Source organism: Pararge aegeria, chromosome 1, assembly GCF_905163445.1.
Source record: "Pararge aegeria chromosome 1, ilParAegt1.1, whole genome shotgun sequence".
Classification (NCBI taxonomy): domain Eukaryota; kingdom Metazoa; phylum Arthropoda; class Insecta; order Lepidoptera; family Nymphalidae; genus Pararge; species Pararge aegeria.
In genome coordinates this window covers 2,144,520-2,163,825 of record NC_053180.1, presented here as the reverse complement: position 1 = coordinate 2,163,825, position 19,306 = coordinate 2,144,520, and the positions used below count along the sequence as shown (strand labels likewise).

General features: G+C 36.8%; 2 protein-coding genes across 2 annotated transcripts; one reads left to right on the top strand and one right to left on the bottom strand.

Moving 5' to 3' along the window:
* The first annotated feature begins 797 nt into the window (after window positions 1–797).
* LOC120625699 (gastrulation defective protein 1 homolog) lies at window positions 798–7,349 on the top strand. The gene is made up of 5 exons (XM_039892842.1): window positions 798–1,569; window positions 2,210–2,321; window positions 3,431–3,626; window positions 4,354–5,289; window positions 6,625–7,349. Exons 1-5 carry the CDS (start codon window positions 985–987, stop codon window positions 6,812–6,814), a joined length of 2,019 nt encoding a protein of 672 aa, XP_039748776.1. The 5' UTR covers window positions 798–984; the 3' UTR covers window positions 6,815–7,349.
* An 856-nt stretch (window positions 7,350–8,205) lies between these two features.
* Window positions 8,206–18,787, bottom strand: LOC120637922 (39S ribosomal protein L39, mitochondrial). The gene is made up of 8 exons (XM_039909993.1): window positions 18,666–18,787; window positions 18,415–18,594; window positions 17,060–17,160; window positions 16,363–16,504; window positions 14,657–14,875; window positions 14,023–14,136; window positions 8,582–8,697; window positions 8,206–8,323 (listed from the first exon to the last, which is right to left on the bottom strand). Exons 1-8 carry the CDS (start codon window positions 18,736–18,738, stop codon window positions 8,246–8,248), a joined length of 1,023 nt encoding a protein of 340 aa, XP_039765927.1. The 5' UTR covers window positions 18,739–18,787; the 3' UTR covers window positions 8,206–8,245.
* Between the last annotated feature and the right edge of the window lie 519 nt (window positions 18,788–19,306).

The following is a 19,306-nucleotide window of genomic DNA, read 5'->3' as shown; positions in this document are numbered from 1 at the left end:
AGATTAGCTCAAAGATTTGAGAGGTTTTTGTAATCAAAGCTTTGCTTGCTTGATAGTTTTGTACTGTAATATATTTCATGCGTTTCTGGCATTATTAGACTGAGAGTCATAACAAAAACTAGCGGTCCCCCGCTACTTTGTCCGCGTATGAGTCAACCTTAAAGATGTTCATATGCTGTCGCGACTGTTTTTTTTTAAAACGGTTATACTTACTATATAACTACTTCAGTCGTTTCGGCGTAACGTTTGCCGTTTAAGGATAATTTTTCCAGCATTTCTCTTCAATGATCCGCTATTAGTCGTAGTATGATGTTGAAGCTGATAAATAAACTATCAAACACAAAAAGATTTGTCCAATTCGAATCGACAGTTCCTGAAATTTTTGCATTCAACCAAAAATAACTAATGTGCCCCGTTGGGCAAAAAAATAACATTTTTACCCGTGATGAAATTATATGTTACTCGTTATGATTGAATAAATATTATTTACTTTAATTGTTCAAACTTCTCTACATATTATGTTAGATATATTTAATTAATTAATTATATTTTGTTCATATAGAAAATTGTTATCGGTGCAAGGCGCATCACCATCTGAGTTACAAACATGCACATAACACATACACACGTGTACGTTTTATTTAGGTATTTAGATAGCTTCAATTACGTTAGTATGTGATATATCAGAAAAAAAATCTTACCAGCTTACAAAAGCTAGAACCCACTATCAAACAGTGTGACAAAAACCATAATTTCAGCCTTCAAATGTCAATGTCGCTATCAACTTGTCTTCAGGAGTTTACTGTTTAGCTCACAGAACAATATTACTCCAAGTTGATAGCATCTCAATTCTTAGACGACGGAAGTTTTTGAAAAAGTTGTTTAGTGGTCAGTCGTGGGCTTAATTATTTAAATAAAAAAAAATCATAAAGGAACACTCTATGGTTCCCAAACTTTGTCGTTAACAAGACACTACTGAGCAGAATGAGCAAAAAACCTATATCTTTCGGCAAAATTAGCTTCAACTTTACCAAAGGTAGTTTAGACGAAAACAAGGATGAATCCACGTCGGGCTTTGGAACTTTCGGACGTACACCGATACAGGAACAAAAGGATATCGAGGAAATTACAGACGACTTAGAAAGTCAACACGTCCACAAAGTAATGGGTATCAAAAACTTCGGTAAGAAAGCCAAAAGCTTTAACGTCGAGGAGATGATCGAGCAAGCGAAGAAGACTGCCCAAGAAACGAGTAGAAAGAATATAAAGGTATTTTCAACAGAAAATAGTTTGTCAAAGAAAATGGTTTGTTCAAAAAGCGATGTGATAGGCCTTCTGCCGGCGAAGTCTACAGGTGGTGATGTAAGCAGTGGAGAATCAAGTGATGATGAAGACTTAATAGGGCCTCCAATACCCTCCAATCTGATTGCTAAAGACCCTGATAAAGTCCAAAGTGGTGATGGAGGTAAAGATGATAAAATAAAAGGTGATGAAGACAGTTATGACGAATTGAGCGGGTCTGATGACGAAGAGTTGAGTTTCGAGAAACGAATACCGAATTCGCATGAGGTGGGTTGGATGCATTTTATACCATATCAGAGAGGGTTGATAAAACTTATGTTTTTTCTCTCAGATCTCTTAAAAAAATTTGGAAATTTTGGGCAAGGAAAAAGTTCATTACCTGTAGTAGTGAACTTTTTCTTTAAGAAACTTTAACACATTAGTCCCACTGTGACATCCACTTTCTGTGTGTAGATAGATAAAGAGGTCTTATAAAAATAACAACATGCAAAATTTTATTTCAATGTGCAAAGCCAGCCTTATTGCTAGAAATAAATCAATCTCCTCTAGACTATCTACACTATAACAGTAGAAATATGTTAAGGAAAACTGGATAGTGAAAGGGAAAAAATATGGTACAAAATCAAATACTTTAGGTGTGTAGGATAAATAGCATAACTTTTAATGACTTTTATTTGTTTATCAGGTTAGATTTCCACCAATTTGTTTTACGATATTTTTTTAATTTGTCACTTTAATATTTGAAAAATCAATGATTGCATTTTAATTTAGTTATAAACTAGATTCATTTCTGGGTTAAAATTTTCTATCCATACCAGTTACGATAATAAACTCTACACCTTTCTCTCTGCTATGAGAATGAGTTGAAATAGCACGAGACTGAATAAATTGTATGATTGTCTTGTAGGTTGAAATGCGTCACGGCACAAAAGCAGTAGTGGCTGTTGCTGTGGATCCCTCTGGTGCTAGACTGGCCACAGGGTCTGTGGACTATGATGTGTCCTTTTGGGACTTTGCTGGTAAGACACCAAATGTTTTTTTTTTACTTACTGTCTTGTATGTATAAGTTAAATAAGTAAGAATGTTCGTTATTTATGTAATAACTTAATTTGTCTTGTATAACTGGTTTGGAGCATGCTCAATCTCCGGGTCAAGCCAATCAATAAATATTTCTGTCACGATATTATTGACACATGATTAGCACTAGCTTGAAGTTTGGAAATTGACAGTCACTAAACCCTGTGCTTCTGAGAGCATGTTAAGTAGTAGAGCAGTACGGTACCGGATCCCTTTTGCGGTCGTGTTGGTGCTGCCGTCCCATCTGGCTATGAGAGTGAGGGAAAAGAGAGTGCACCAGTGTTTATGTACACACTTGTGCACTATAATATATCCTGCTGTAGTTGAAAATCTCTGAAGACAGACTGATGTTGTCATGACTGAAATCTGTCAGGGAAACAGTCAATCAGTAAATGTTTTTTTTTCAATTGTAGCTAAAACTAGGGCCCTGTTTATTCCCTTTTCGGTTGACATTTGACAAAAAACTTGTATAAAGGGGCTCTAAAATTTTTGTATGGTAGCATACCTGGCGCCATTTTGATTATTGCTTGAAATTGAAGTCAGTGCACGATAAAAGTGGTTTGGGGCAGTTGTGTGCATAGAGGGTATGCACAGGGTACGCCGATGAAATGAAATGAAAATACACTTTATTGTACACCTAACAGAAATTAAATTGTAAACAAAAACAACACAATAAAACACAGGTACAATGGGCGGCCTTATCGCTAAAAAGCGTTCTCTGCCAGGCAACCCAACAAAGGAAAGAAAAACACAGACTTAAGGGTTACGTTGTACACAAGAGCAGAGCAGTTACCAAACCTAGACCTCTATGCACGCCACTGGTTAGAGGGCACAAAAATTGTTAAGTAACAGGTGAGGCATTTAACTTACAAATTCTGTATAGTTACATATTATTAAATCAATGATTACGGATGTATGAAAACAACAACATTCAATAAAAATAGACATATTACATGTTATTGTAGGCGTAAGACTTCGAAAAATAATCAAAATGGCAGCAGGTTGATACGCCAGATGGCTGGTATTTGAAATTTCATCATATTACTTTCAGGCATGGATTCCTCAATGCGTTCATTCCGTACCCTGCAACCCTGTGAGAACCATCCCATAAAGGCCCTACAGTACTCAGCTACTGGCGACTCCATATTAGTAGTGAGCGGAGCGGCTCAGGCCAAGGTGCTGGATAGAGATGGCTTCGAGGTGTTGGAGTGCGTTAAAGGAGACCAATATATTAATGATATGGCGAAGTGAGTTTTTATTTATTTGCCATAATGCTATTTGCATTTCTCATGCTAAACTGGCGTGCATAAAAATATGCCACCTTTAAAATTGGATCCTATGGAATGCATATTTAATTTTTATCATCTCTAGTAACAACAAAGTAAAAATCACAGCGTTGCAACCTTTCTAAGGTAGAAGGTAAGAAAAAAAAATTGTTTTTTTTTTTATTCGTTTGTTACGATACTCTCAAGAACCGTAATCATTAACCTATCAAGTTTAAATTAACGCAGTGTATTAGCACTCGACTACTTTTTTGTTTTTTTAAAGCTTTAAAAAAAGATGTTACGTGAAATGCATTTCATTTTGCTTAAAACTAATAATACTAAAATAATTATAAAAAAAATCAACTTAAGTTGAACTTTATTCACAAAAAAAGATTAGGGCATTTTTTATGTCGCCTAATTTTTATGCACGCCAGTTTATATATATGCAAAATTTTGTCATAATCGGTTTTGATTTTAGGCTATGCATAGGTAACTTCTTATTAAAATGCAGCGACTCCGTACGTACTATGCGCGTCTCAATCTTTTATTTTTAATAGACAATGTTTTGAATTCGTTTGTATGGAGAAAGAAATTTGCTTCTTTTGACTTGATATCTTTACAGGTGATTCCGCAGGAAAAATACTACAATCTACATTCTACATCCTTGAATATTTCGGTAATTCTGTTACACGTTGTATATTTTTTGCAGAACTAAAGGCCACACAGCCACGTTAAACAGCGGCTGCTGGCATCCGCACATACGGGAGGAGTTCATGACGTGCTCCCAGGACGGAACCCTCCGCCTCTGGCTCACGGAGTCCCCCAAGCAGCACAAACACGTCATCAAACCCCGACAGCAAGGCGGTCTGAAGACCAACCCCACAGCCTGCGCGTTTTCACGGGACGGCAACACCGTAGCCTGCGGATGCTTCGACGGCTCCATACAAATGTGGGACCACAGAAAGAACTACGTGAACACCACAGCAGTACTACGGGACGCGCACCAGAAACAAAGCGAGATTTCGTGCATCTCTTTCTCATATCTAGGCTCCAGTTTAGTCAGCCGCGGGAACGACGATACGCTAAAGATATGGGACCTCAGGAACTTCAGGAAACCTCTGCACGCGTTCGGGAATCTGTTCTCCAGATACGAGCAAACCGATTGCGGTTTCAGCCCCGACGATTCTATCGTGTTCACGGGCGAGTCGCTACAGAGGAACGAAGATGTGGGTAGATTGAGGTTTTACAGCACGAAAACATTCGAGGAGGTCATGAATATAGATGTCGCGAAGTCCCACGTCATCAAGGCGGTATGGCACGCTAAGTTGAACCAGATCTTCGTTGGTTGCGGCAACGGCTTAGTTAAATGTTATTATGATAACAAGAAAAGTTTACGCGGCGCAAAACTCTGCATTATCAAAACTCACCGCAAGAAACAGTCTATGGAGGTGGTGAGCTCGCAGCAAATAATAACGCCACACGCACTTCCCCTGTTCAGACAAGAGAAGTTGCGGACAAGTAAGAAGAGAATGGAGAAGGATAGACTTGACCCGATGAAGTCACGGCGACCTGACCTCCCAATCACGTCAGGTCAGGGAGGTCGGGTCGCTGCGTCGGGTAGCACTTTGAGCTCCTTCGTTATAAGGTGTGTAGCTCTAATTATTTACATCCAATTTCAGATACCTTCTTCATACATCACTTTGTACGGGATCTTCCTCCGAACGGGTGATCATGCTCGGGGACCGAGGTCCGAACTTTCGGTTTTGGAAGTTGTATATATAGGCATTCTTAGTGAACACTTCGCTAGCGCGATGTAGGATTTTAGTAGCGCCATCTAGTTATGTAATGTGGAGACCGCCACAACTGCAATACATCTAATTTAATACACCTACTTCATACTTATCGTAACTTAAAGATGTTAAAATCACAGTCTATAGCCAATACATATTTGAAAATTTAATGTATGTTCACAAAAAATATATCAAAATTTAATAGGAAATGTGACTGCATTAATTTGAACGTTAGAAGCAAAAATAAACCTGTAGTACAGCACACTAGACTAAATAAAATAAGCAATTCGTTTAAAGGAAATTTTATACTATTTTACAATAAAATACCGGTTGATATATTGGGGATGTCTCTAAAAAAGCTAAAAGTTTGTATTAAGCGAATGCATATAGAAAAGTCCTATTATAGTATAAAGGATTACGTAAACGATAAAAAAGCTTGGGTGTGAACAATTGCTCTAACCTTAAGGTTGCTTCTTAAATATTTTCAAATGACAATGTGAGATGGTGATAACAAAAAGAACGACCGGCTAAGTTTGTTCTGGGCTTCTTCTTAGACCAGGGCGCGTTTAGAACCCTCGTAGCATTAGTTTTAAGTTTACGAATGTAGTTATCACCATCACTACTCACTGCTATGTACACATTTTGTATATAATCAACACATAAAAAGTGCCATCTATGTGCCTATTTAAATAAAGAAATATTTGTCTTTGACTTATCGAGAACTCTCAGGCATGCAGTTTACCTCACTCTTGGGTATCCCTTGACAGGGGATATAATTTTTGTCCCCTGCCTGCTAGTCACTCGTCGCTCAAAATCCTTAGCTGTTTTCAAAAGCTGTGTTAGGTATCACATTACACATTATTATATATATATCATATCACATTATAAAATTACGACAAACAGTCATTATAATTATGTTGTATGTATATATGCATTTATATATAGCAATAGTATATATAAATATTTATAATATTTGTATTTTATTGTGTAACTTTTTTGTATTGTTTTGTTGTAATTGCGATTCCCCGACTCTCATGTATATTCCTGTAGTTTAGGTAACCCGGAAGAGATCACTTTTAGTGATAAGGTCGCATTTAGCCTCTAATTTCTTTTATGAATATTCTTAATTTATCCTATACTAAGCACTAAAGAAACATGTTCAAATAAATAAAAAAGATTTTTTTTTATAGAAATCTGGGGTTGAGCAAGAGAGTTGATGATGACCAGGATCCAAGGGAGGCGATATTGAAATATGCGAAAGAAGCTGAAGAGAATCCGTTTTGGGTAGCACCAGCTTACAAGAAGACCCAGCCCAAAGCGATCTTTCAAGATAGCGAAGACGATCCTTCCGATGCCAAGAAACCAAAGACAGATAGTTGAAAAACAGATAAAATTTAATGAAGCACACATTTTTGGAGACTCTAATTCCCATTTACGTAATAGTCCATAGTTTTATACTTTCTTAGAAGGTTATTTATTTGGATTAATGACATAGGTATCCCAATAAAGTCTGATTTTTAGTTGGGTAAATAATCAATTAGACCCCATCGAGGTGAACAGAAGACCTCAAAGCCGCTGGAAAAAATCGGCCTAGGACCGTGGGTTTTGGAACTCCCTATAAGAGACCTATATCCAGCAGTGGACTTCAATCGACTGAAGTGATGGAGATGAAACGAAGTTTATATTATACCCATGTTTCTCTGCCATTGTTCCGACTTTCTGTCATACCAGAGTCGGATTTTTTTTTAAACTGAACGCAATCCATCTTTTATTCTTTGTCTATGGCACACACAGGAGCTGTGTTTTCCGAGCAAAATCATCATTGTGATTCTCTGAACGAAAAATAAAATTCTACTGATTTGGATGGCTACAGCCATTGTAAATATTGTATAATACTGTTATTTTATCGTACGCATATATTTTTTTTGGTAAATAAAATAGTCTAATGTAATATGCTGTTTTTCATTTATTTTTTTAAAGAATAAGTTTAATAAACCGCACATAATGGATGCTAAGGAAGGCTTTGCGATTGAAAGGGGATAACAACCTTTCCCATTTGAATCGAAAGGTTGCGGTTATCAAAGCAACAAAAACAAACCAAAATTTACGCAATCGTGGATGTGACGTTAGTTTACATGAAAATTTTTCATGACCGTTTTTTGTAACCGCAACCTATGTAAACATAGTACATAAATAAGAATGAAGCTGTGACCTTGCGTAAGCGTTGCCAGGGTTCATTGACCGCATGCATTCGACCTCTAACAGCTGGCAATGTGCTTCTTGCATGTTTACGATCTCTTGTAAACATGCGGGAAACCAGTTAGAGAGCGGTTTGATATATCGTACACAAAATTAATTTGATTCGCCGAATTGAGAAAGTATCTTCTTTTAACCGTTAAATGAGTAGTGCGACGCGGTGCGGTTATTTGCACAAACGTAGAGAACGCATAACTATTATGCGTTCTCTTTCTCTATCTTTCTCTCGCTCACACAGGGTGATGGGCTTGCTCGCACCTATGCAGTCTGCGCACTGCACTAAGTTTTAGTATAGCGTTAGTACTTTTGGTCGCGGCTCCGCTATGGAGGTTTGTACTTTTAAATCGCGTCTCGTATAAAATCTGTGAAACTGTGTTATCACTGTTCAAAGTTTCTAACACACGGAGTGCCAAACCCCAACAAATCTTGTAATGATCGTAGGTTCAATATTAAATAAATAAAATTCAGTACATTTTTTATTAATTTTAATTTCTAAATTTATTTTCTTAAGATATAATAAAACTAACTACAAATTATGGTAAATAATTAAATACATTATGCCCTAGCAGCTATACTTTCTGGAGCAGGTTCCCTCGTATCTACAAAGGGATTGATCGGTGAGCGAGCGGAGTTCTGAAAAAAAAAAATAGTATTAACAAATATAAAAACGAATAGCTATACTATAGCAATAGCTATACATTAGCTATAGCTATATATCATAAATAAAAAAGATCAGAAAGCTCTCGGCCTTGAAGTTCTTATCATTAAAACGAACAACTTTTGTTCTACTACTTTTCATAATGCAGTATTAACGTATTTTATGAACGCCCGCCAAGTACCTACTGTTCGTTACCCTGGAAAAGCGAATAAATAAATACATAAATAAATTACCAATTTCTTCGCCCTCTCGATGAGCAAGGAGAACGCGAAGTGGTTAAGTATAACGCCGGTTGGCAGCGCCACTCCCTGGAACCTATACAGCTGCTTTACTTCACTGTCGCTGGAGCCTGAGGAAAAACGTTTGTAATTTTGACGGCAGATTGGCGCAGTGGGCAGCGACCCTGCTTTATGAGCCCAAGGCCGTCGGTTCGATTCCCAAAACTGGAAAATCTTTGTGTGATTTAGTATTTATTTTTATTCATTTTAAATATAAGCTGCATTTTGGTGCCAAATCCGCTCGTTTTAGAAACACTCCTCTCCTCACAATGGGTGTTTGTAGTAAACTCGATGTTTAATAAATATAAAAAAAAGAAGAAGAAAATGTAAATGAAATATTGTGTAGTAATTCGTTTTAAGTAATAAAGATTAGAATTTCGGACATTTAAAATAAATAGTAAAGTTATTTTCCAATAAGAAGCTATCGTAGTTAAACATGGTAGAATGTATGTATTATTATTCCACGTATTTTTCTCGAAGTATGTGTAGACCATTCAACACTGAACGGGCATTGAGTTATCAAACAAAGTGGAAAGAAAATGTACCTAACCTAAGTTAACGACTAGACATTTTAGTTTAGTTGCTGTCTTATTACATCTATTCAATACTGTATCACCAGATATTGTCATAACCAAAGCGGATTGTTCGGTTTATGAATATATATTGTCAAATAAAACACGTGCGTAATTTCGGCAAACGGGTATCAAATTTACGCAGATTGAACAAACTTTTACAGCCGCATCAATTTCGATGTTTCCCATCAGCACCTGCTACAAAGGCGGCTATCAAATTACTGCGACATATTCGCGGCGGAGCGAGCGCGCCTCCATCCATAAATACGGTTATGCATTTCTCAAATTCATGAATCCGTTTTATTGGCCCCGATAAAATTTTAACCTCTCAGAATGGATACGAAGGAGCGGGCAAATTTAATTTGGATTGCTTGCGCCGGATTCGGTCCGATTGGGAGGGGAAAGGCAGCTGTTAGAGTTAGAGTATGTATGTACCTAATTATTGGTTGGTTTTCCTAATCCTAAGGTTGCCTGAAAGAGATCGCTACTAAGCGATAAGGCAACCCTTTGTATCCAACTTTTTAATTTTCTTCTTGTTGTGTCCACTGTTTTTTTTTCTATTTGTGGTGAACAAATAAAGTGTATAAATAAAATGTAGATTCATAAATAAATTCATCAGTATATTTATTAATTTATTCTAAATTTAAGAATCATCAAAAACGATCCACGCGTTTCGTCTCTAGAGTGCCCGATAAGAACAAACATACATCGTAATTATCATTACTAATATTATAAATGCGAAAGTTTGTTTGTTTTTCCTTTACGTATATTTTTGGTAATGGTGTATTTTAAGATTCAGCACCCTGGACCGGTACCATTAGCCGCCACATAAATTAATAAAAACAAAACAATTATAAAAGTAATATCTAAGAATATGAGAAGAAATGCCAAGAAGGCATATAAAAAAAGTAACTACGGCTTCGTTCGCTTTACTACTACACGCATTCATTGTATCTCAATTTACCACTAATGTTATAAAAACAAAAGCGTTTAGCGTGGAGAGGTTACATCAGAATCACTCTATCCCATAGGAATTATACAATGGACTTATCTGGGACCAAAAGTGGATACATTCTAACTTTTGTGTCTCAAGTGTGATTTGAAAGTGTCTTTAATGCGAGTTCTGTACGTCTAGCATGTGATTTGAAAGTGTCTTTTATGCGAGTTCTGTATGTATAGCATGTGATTTGAAAGTGTCTTTAATGCGAGTTCTGTACGTCTAGCATGTGATTTGAAAGTGTCTTTTATGCGAGTTCTGTATGTATAGCATGTGATTTGAAAGTGTCTTTAATGCGAGTTCTGTACGTCTAGCATGTGATTTGAAAGTGTCTTTAATGCGAGTTCTGTACGTCTAGCATGTGATTTGAAAGTGTCTTTTATGCGAGTTCTGTATGTCTAGCATATAGTTTGAAACTGTCTTTTAAGCAAGTTTTGTATGTATAGCATGTGATTTGAAAGTGTCTTTAATGCGAGTTCTGTACGTCTAGCATGTGATTTGAAAGTGTCTTTTATGCGAGTTCTGTATGTCTAGCATGTGATTTGAAAGTGTCTTTTATGCGAGTTCTGTACTTCTAGCATGTGATTTGAAAGTGTCTTTTATGCGAGTTCTGTACTTCTAGCATGTGATTTGAAAGTGTCTTTTATGCGAGTTCTGTATGTCTAGCATGTGATTTGATAGTGTCTTTAATGCGAGTTCTGTACGTCTAGCATGTGATTTGAAAGTGTCTTTTATGCGAGTTCTGTATGTCTAGCATGTGATTTGAAAGTGTCTTTTATGCGAGTTCTGTACTTCTAGCATGTGATTTGAAAGTGTTTTTTATGCGAGTTCTGTATGTCTAGCATGTGATTTGAAAGTGTCTTTAATGCGAGTTCTGTACGTCTAGCATGTGATTTGAAAGTGTCTTTAATGCGAGTTCTGTACGTCTAGCATGTGATTTGAAAGTGTCTTTTATGCGAGTTCTGTATGTCTAGCATATAGTTTGAAACTGTCTTTTAAGCAAGTTTTGTACGTCTAGCATGTGATTTGAAAGTGTCTTTTATGCGAGTTCTGTATGTCTAGCATGTGATTTGAAAGTGTCTTTTATGCGAGTTCTGTATGTTTAGCATATAGTTTGAAACTGTCTTTTATGCGAGTTCTGTATGTATAGCATGTGATTTGAAAGTGTCTTTAATGCGAGTTCTGTACGTCTAGCATGTGATTTGAAAGTGTCTTTTATGCGAGTTCTGTATGTCTAGCATGTGATTTGAAAGTGTCTTTTATGCGAGTTCTGTACTTCTAGCATGTGATTTGAAAGTGTCTTTTATGCGAGTTCTGTACTTCTAGCATGTGATTTGAAAGTGTCTTTTATGCGAGTTCTGTATGTCTAGCATGTGATTTGATAGTGTCTTTAATGCGAGTTCTGTACGTCTAGCATGTGATTTGAAAGTGTCTTTTATGCGAGTTCTGTATGTCTAGCATGTGATTTGAAAGTGTCTTTTATGCGAGTTCTGTACTTCTAGCATGTGATTTGAAAGTGTTTTTTATGCGAGTTCTGTATGTCTAGCATGTGATTTGAAAGTGTCTTTAATGCGAGTTCTGTACGTCTAGCATGTGATTTGAAAGTGTCTTTAATGCGAGTTCTGTACGTCTAGCATGTGATTTGAAAGTGTCTTTTATGCGAGTTCTGTATGTCTAGCATATAGTTTGAAACTGTCTTTTAAGCAAGTTTTGTACGTCTAGCATGTGATTTGAAAGTGTCTTTTATGCGAGTTCTGTATGTCTAGCATGTGATTTGAAAGTGTCTTTTATGCGAGTTCTGTATGTTTAGCATATAGTTTGAAACTGTCTTTTATGCGAGTTCTGTATGTCTAGCATATAGTTTGAAACTGTCTTTTAAGCAAGTTTTGTATGTATAGCATGTGATTTGAAAGTGTCTTTAATGCGAGTTCTGTACGTCTAGCATGTGATTTGAAAGTGTCTTTAATGCGAGTTCTGTACGTCTAGCATGTGATTTGAAAGTGTCTTTTATGCGAGTTCTGTATGTCTAGCATATAGTTTGAAACTGTCTTTTAAGCAAGTTTTGTACGTCTAGCATGTGATTTGAAAGTGTCTTTTATGCGAGTTCTGTATGGCTAGCATATAGTTTGAAACTGTCTTTTAAGCAAGTTTTGTATGTATAGCATGTGATTTGAAAGTGTCTTTTATGCGAGTTCTGTATGTCTAGCATGTGATTTGAAAGTGTCTTTTATGCGAGTTCTGTACTTCTAGCATGTGATTTGAAAGTGTCTTTTATGCGAGTTCTGTATGTCTAGCATGTGATTTGAAAGTGTATTTTATGCGAGTTCTGTACTTCTAGCATGTGAATTGAAAGTGTCTTTTATGCGAGTTCTGTATGTTTAGCATATGGTTTAAAAGTGTATTTTATGCGAGTTCTGTACGTCTAGCATGTGATTTGCATATAGTTTGAAACTGTCTTTTAAGCAAGTTTTGTATGTATAGCATGTGATTTGAAAGTGTCTTTTATGCGAGTTCTGTATGTCTAGCATGTGATTTGAAAGTGTCTTTTATGCGAGTTCTGTACTTCTAGCATGTGAATTGAAAGTGTCTTTTATGCGAGTTCTGTATGTTTAGCATATGGTTTGAAACTGTCTTTTATGAGAGTTCTGTATGTCTAGCATGTGGTTTGAAACTGTCTTTTATGAGAGTTCTGTACCTCTAGCATGTGATTTGAAACTGTCTTTTATGCGAGTTCTGTATGTCTAGCATATAGTTTGAAACTGTCTTTTAAGCAAGTTTTGTATGTATAGCATGTTATTTGAAAGTGTCTTTAATGCGAGTTCTGTACGTCTAGCATGTGATTTGAAAGTGTCTTTAATGCGAGTTCTGTACGTCTAGCATGTGATTTGAAAGTGTCTTTTATGCGAGTTCTGTATGTCTAGCATATAGTTTGAAACTGTCTTTTAAGCAAGTTTTGTACGTCTAGCATGTGATTTGAAAGTGTCTTTTATGCGAGTTCTGTATGGCTAGCATATACTTTGAAACTGTCTTTTAAGCAAGTTTTGTATGTATAGCATGTGATTTGAAAGTGTCTTTTATGCGAGTTCTCTATGTCTAGCATGTGATTTGAAAGTGTCTTTCATGCGAGTTCTGTACTTCTAGCATGTGATTTGAAAGTGTCTTTTATGCGAGTTCTGTATGTCTAGCATGTGATTTGAAAGTGTATTTTATGCGAGTTCTGTACTTCTAGCATGTGAATTGAAAGTGTCTTTTATGCGAGTTCTGTATGTTTAGCATATGGTTTAAAAGTGTCTTTTATGCGAGTTCTGTACGTCTAGCATGTGATTTGCATATAGTTTGAAACTGTCTTTTAAGCAAGTTTTGTATGTAAAGCATGTGATTTGAAAGTGTCTTTTATGCGAGTTCTGTACTTCTAGCATGTGATTTGAAAGTCTCTTTTATGCGAGTTCTATACTTCTAGCATGTGATTTGAAAGTGTCTTTTATGCGAGTTCTGTATGTCTAGCATGTAGTTTAAAAGTGTCTTTTATGCGAGTTCTGTATGTCTAGCATATGGTTTGAAACTGTCTTTTATGAGAGTTCTGTATGTCTAGCATGTGGTTTGAAACTGTCTTTTATGAGAGTTCTGTACCTCTAGCATGTGATTTGAAAGTGTCTTTTATGTGAGTTCTGTATGTCTAGCATATAAGATGTAGGTGTCCTTTATGCTAGTTTTGTATGTCTCAAGTGTAATTTGAAAGAGTATTTTCTACGAGATTGGTATAGAAGTCTCTAACTGCTATAAGGCTTAAGACCTTTTTGACTTTTACTTTTGCACTTTACACTCACCAGTGAGCTTGTGCACAGCAGTGACGGCAACTTTGCCGATCTGCCCGCTGTTGCTGATCATGGGACCCTTGGATATGTCCACGTGCTTGTCTATTTTGTATAGCGTCACTTTGCCTGCAAAAGAGAATGTTAATTTTTAACTATCGCTATGCCTACTATGCCAAAAATTAAGTTAAAGGACCAAATAAAGAAAACAGACGCATTACGCATTTCTCTTATCTTTAGGCATTCGATTTAGGCGGTGCCTAGATTTAGTGAAAACGGGCATTAGCAGTTGATAAACGACTGAGACACCGGGAGGTATCTTTACATCGTTCGAGTCCATGTAGGACAGCCGTGTATCGAAAATGCACCCGTATTTATATCAAAATTACCACCAACTCAATGTCATGAACATTGGTTATTAATCAAATAAAATTTTAACTGTTTCTTGAAAACTATCTATGAATTAATTAATAATTATTAGGGTATTTGTAAAAACCTAATCAATTTAATAAAATATCTGGCAAATATCAATTTATAGTTATCAAAAGTTTGCACTTAATAAAATTACTGTAACACAGTGGTGTCCCGTTTTACTTTTTACGGAACAATGCAAAGGTCGTCGATAATTCCATGTACAGTTGAACCTTACCATTGGTCTTAGCGATGCTTGGTATCTGGCCAGTCTTGTGAGGGTTGTCCACGAACATCTCCAACGCCAGCTCCTCGGACACGTCCAGCCTGTCTATGGGCAGCTTCCTTCTGGAGAGCTTGATGTACTCCGCGGCAAGGGTGTGCAGTTCTTGCGCCGAGGGTTGCCAGTCCGGCAGGGTCGGCAGGTCCACGTCGTAGATGAAGGATCCGCTGCGGACTGGGCGATGACAATGCAACGTTAGAAATAATGTGTACTGGATAATATAATTTTGTTTTTTTTTTTAAATTCTTAATGTATAGCTTTATCAAAATTAAGCTTAATTTGCTATACTCCGTGAAAAGCAGGAGAATCTGTGTGGTGTAATTTATAATTTCTTCAATCCTTATACCCCACACCAATCAGATCTTCGGCAATATACCCTCTACGCACGTTTCGCTCCGAAACCGGAGCATCCTCAGGAGATGTTGACTTTACAATGAAATTGTCATTATAAATTACACCACACAGATTCTCCTGCTTTTCGCGGAGTATAGCAAATTAAGCTTAATTTTGATAATATATCATGGATTTCCGCAAAGTAACGCGTGCTTCTATCCAATAGTTATATAGCTTATTTTTATGTTTTAATTTAATTTAATTTGTTGTTATCATTCGTTCATACATTCTTTTAATAGCCCCGGGGAGACGAATTGGGCAACTGTTATGTTATAAAAAATAAAAATAAATAAATAAAATATAATAACGTGTCAAAACAAAAAAATAATTCCGAGAATTATCATAAATCGGAGATGAAATAGGGGAAGGGTGAAAGGTTTATAAAAAAAAAAAAAACTCCGGCTTAGTTTCTTATGGGCTCTTTTTAGAACAACGCGCGTTTGTTAAGTTAAGTTAACAAATGCAGTTAGTGGTAACATGTCATATGTATGAACGCTTCATAAGTGCCTGTGGTAGGTCCACATACGAGTATATAAACCATTCTTGAATTTGATTTATATATTTTTTTTGTTTTGACACGTCGTTTAAGTCATATCGTTGAAAATTGTTATTTAGGTCGACAGACAAAATAGTAAATTACATTTTTAGGGATTTATAAAAGTTCTACCTCAGAAGGGGCATACAATTACAGATATTTAATCTGTAATTGTACTACGTAGAAATCTGTTCGCTTTTTTTGTGCTTTTTGCATTTGATAGGCCAATTTAGGAGCCGAGTAATGATGAGCACAGGTGGGCGACGCGACGCGGTGGGTCATAGTAAATTGTGTAAAATAGCGGGAGAAAGTTTGTACGGGAAACTAAGTCGCGGGGAACCGCTTAAGTAGTATTAAAGACTTGCTCCTTTTGACCTTTATTATCTGATTCAAATAATCGAACACACGCACACACTTACGCACACTCACACTCATTCATGCTGTTGTGAATATCGTAACTGATTATTTTGTATATTTTGTACTTGTACCTATTGCTTTATATATGTAATCTAGATTTGGCCTTATTTTACTAATAAGATAAACCCTTAACAAAAACTGTTTGTAACGCTGTTGGATTACTAATAAATAAATAAATAAATAATCTAGAACTCCGTGACTCAGTGGTGAGCACTGTATTCCATATAAGTGGGAGGTCCGGGTTCTAGGCGCGATTTCAGTCACGGTTTAACAAAAAACAGTGGAATAAAAAAAAACAGAGGTCAGTGATCCTTACTATCTGGTCCAGGGAAGCTGTGCAGCACAACCGGCACTGTGTCCTTGAAGGCTACACTGGCACACGCTCCCAGCACCAGGCAACAAGACCTCCAGAAAGCTTTGTTGACTTGCTGCGGCTCTGCTACATTGAACGATTGGAACTGTGGACATTGTGGTTAAAGACATTTATTTTCTCAAAAGAAATTACAATTTCACACAATGAGAACATATACAACTTATTTTTATGTAGGTAATATTAAAACGAGTCCACCAATCCGCACTGGGCCAGCGTGGTGGACTACGACCTTACCCCTTCTCATTGTGGGAGGTGACCCCTGCCCTGTAGTGGGCCGGTAATGGGTTATAATACTGATGATGATGATGATGAACTAGGACCGACGGCTTTACGTGTTCTTCAAGGTACGGATCTGACACCGCCAACTTCCCAACTTCGGGCTGTTACCGAAAATTCTTTAATAGAAAAGCAACATTTTATTTTGTTTCGCCCGACTCTGTATTCGAATCAAAACCTCGTGATCCGTAGTTGAACATGCTAATCACTAGACCAACGAGGCATTAAAAAACTAACCTAGCTAACCAGTACATAATTCAACAAGCCAGGTTGAGGAAGGGGCACAGTTACAAATTTCTAAAGTTTGGGCTGCAAGCTTAAAAAGGTTGGGAACCCCTGCTATAATACATAGATAGATACTCACTTCCAATGTACAACTTTCTGTGAGTGGTCTATGCATGTCCCAGTGAATAGTGCCATCCAACAAAGCCAGTGCACTGGTTTCAATGTGCCATTCACTGAAATCTGCAACAAAATAGAAAAAAAAACATGCATTTAGTTTATCTAAGTGAGGCAGTTGTTTAGGGAGGTAATATTTAGCCTTCCAAATACTTTTTTTTATAGTAATACTCATATCTCATTGAAACTTATAATATACTGAACAAGTATTACAACATTCCTTATTTCCATTCCATATTTACAAAAAGAGTAACCCCAGACTAGGAGGCTCTATGGCCACAAACTTGGATTTTAGTAGGCTTCATCCATTCCTTCTAAACACTTTATCAGTAATAGACTTATGGTCTATAAATGCGGAACGCCTTGTCTGAGGAGGCCTGGTCTAGTAACTGCAGCATTACTGGCTCAGATAAAGAACAGACTGGACAAACATCAAAAGGACAAAAGGCAGACAGGTGGAGTCCCAGACAAATTAGGAAGGCCATACAAGTAACACATGACCCCAGAAAGATTTAAAGGCTAAAATGTTGCTGGACTGGCCTTGTGGTTAGAACCTTGAAAAAAAAATGGACTAAAGAGTACCCATCTCTACCCTAGAGATGGCAAGAGGAAAAAATTACGGACTCAAAAAAGATGGAAAGATGACCTGCCAAAAGGATGTCAATACAAACTGCGTTGTCTCTGATATTTTAGTTTGTCTCCAGTTGTAGGGTTTTTTAAAATAATTAGCAATTGTTTGAAGTGTATATTGTATTCATCAAAAGTGCCTCGTATAAGTCTATTTTTATTTTTTGTAATTACCACACACTCATTCGCTGGAGACAACTCCAAGGAATGAACCATTCCCGAGTGCTAATAAGACCATTCAACAAAAGGGCCGCCTCTGAGGCATTAGCACTGAACAGAAAAAAACCTATGCATCCTAGTGCGAGCGCTTACGGGGCACTGTGGGCTTAACAGACACATGTTCAACCTAAAGCTGCAGGACACAGATCTATGTAGACTCTGTAAGGAGGCTGCGGAGACGCCGCTGCATTTGATCTGTTCCTGCCCCGCGCTGATGCATAAACGCAGCACTCTTTTGGGGAAGCACATAATGCAACCAGAGGATGCTAAATTTCTTCCAGCAAGGAAAGTGCTGCTTTTCCTGAAGGCGACCAACGCTTGCTTGGAGATCTAGACAGCGGCGTCACAATAGATCGTAGCCGGTCGACGTGACACCAGGGACCAGACGAACCTGAGCCGCAAGCAGAAGAAGAAGACGAACAAGTCTATTTTAATAGATATATTTTAAGATATTATAAATTAAAGTCTACTTACGTTTCGCACAGTCGTAAGGCGTGGATATATCTTTATTCATAACCAAAGTGCAGTCTTTAGGTACACCTTTGTAATTCACTTCTATTTTTTCAATTCGGCCCACTTTTTCGAGTTGCCGTTTCTTTTCCAACTTGTAAAGGTGATTCCGACGTTCTACAGCCTCCGCTGTACTCAGACATCCTTAAATTTACAATAAATCATTAACGAAATGTAAAGAAAAACGTATTAAACGTTACAGACATAAATATTACTTAGTGTAGAAAAACATTTAGTGCTGTTGTTCAAGAGCAAGGATTTCGAAATACGCATAGAATGTTGTTTCATTTTTATAAAATTAAAATTTCTGTTTTTGCTACATAAAAATTGTAATTGGTTTGAAAACAAACAAACTTCATAAAATATGAGCCTTTGAGGTTATTTTTATTATATTAATTTTTACGGGTTGGTTGGTACGGGTTCAAGTCTTTTAAGGTCTCGTATCTGATCTGTGGGCATTTACCTCAATTATTTGGTATTATAATCTTTGCCTCAGGGTAAAAAATCCCTACGGAGGAGCTACGGAAATTAAAAGTCCAAAGCCAAATCAACACTTAAGGTAAGAGTAATATATATTTATATCATTAACAACGGAAGCAACAGTAACTTTATCTAGGCACCCGGCACATATGCCAATATGGTATTGACAATCATCTGAATATTCAAATATCGTTATTATTGGCTGAGGTATAAAACAAGCTATCCGGTAAACATACAATTATTTTCATGTTACAATTCAGAATAGAAAAAAAACTATATAACTATATAGGTATAAAAGTAAAATTTAAAGGATGAATAAACTTGTATGTATGGAGGATACTTGTATGGCACGTCCTTCAAACTTCTTTAGGAATAT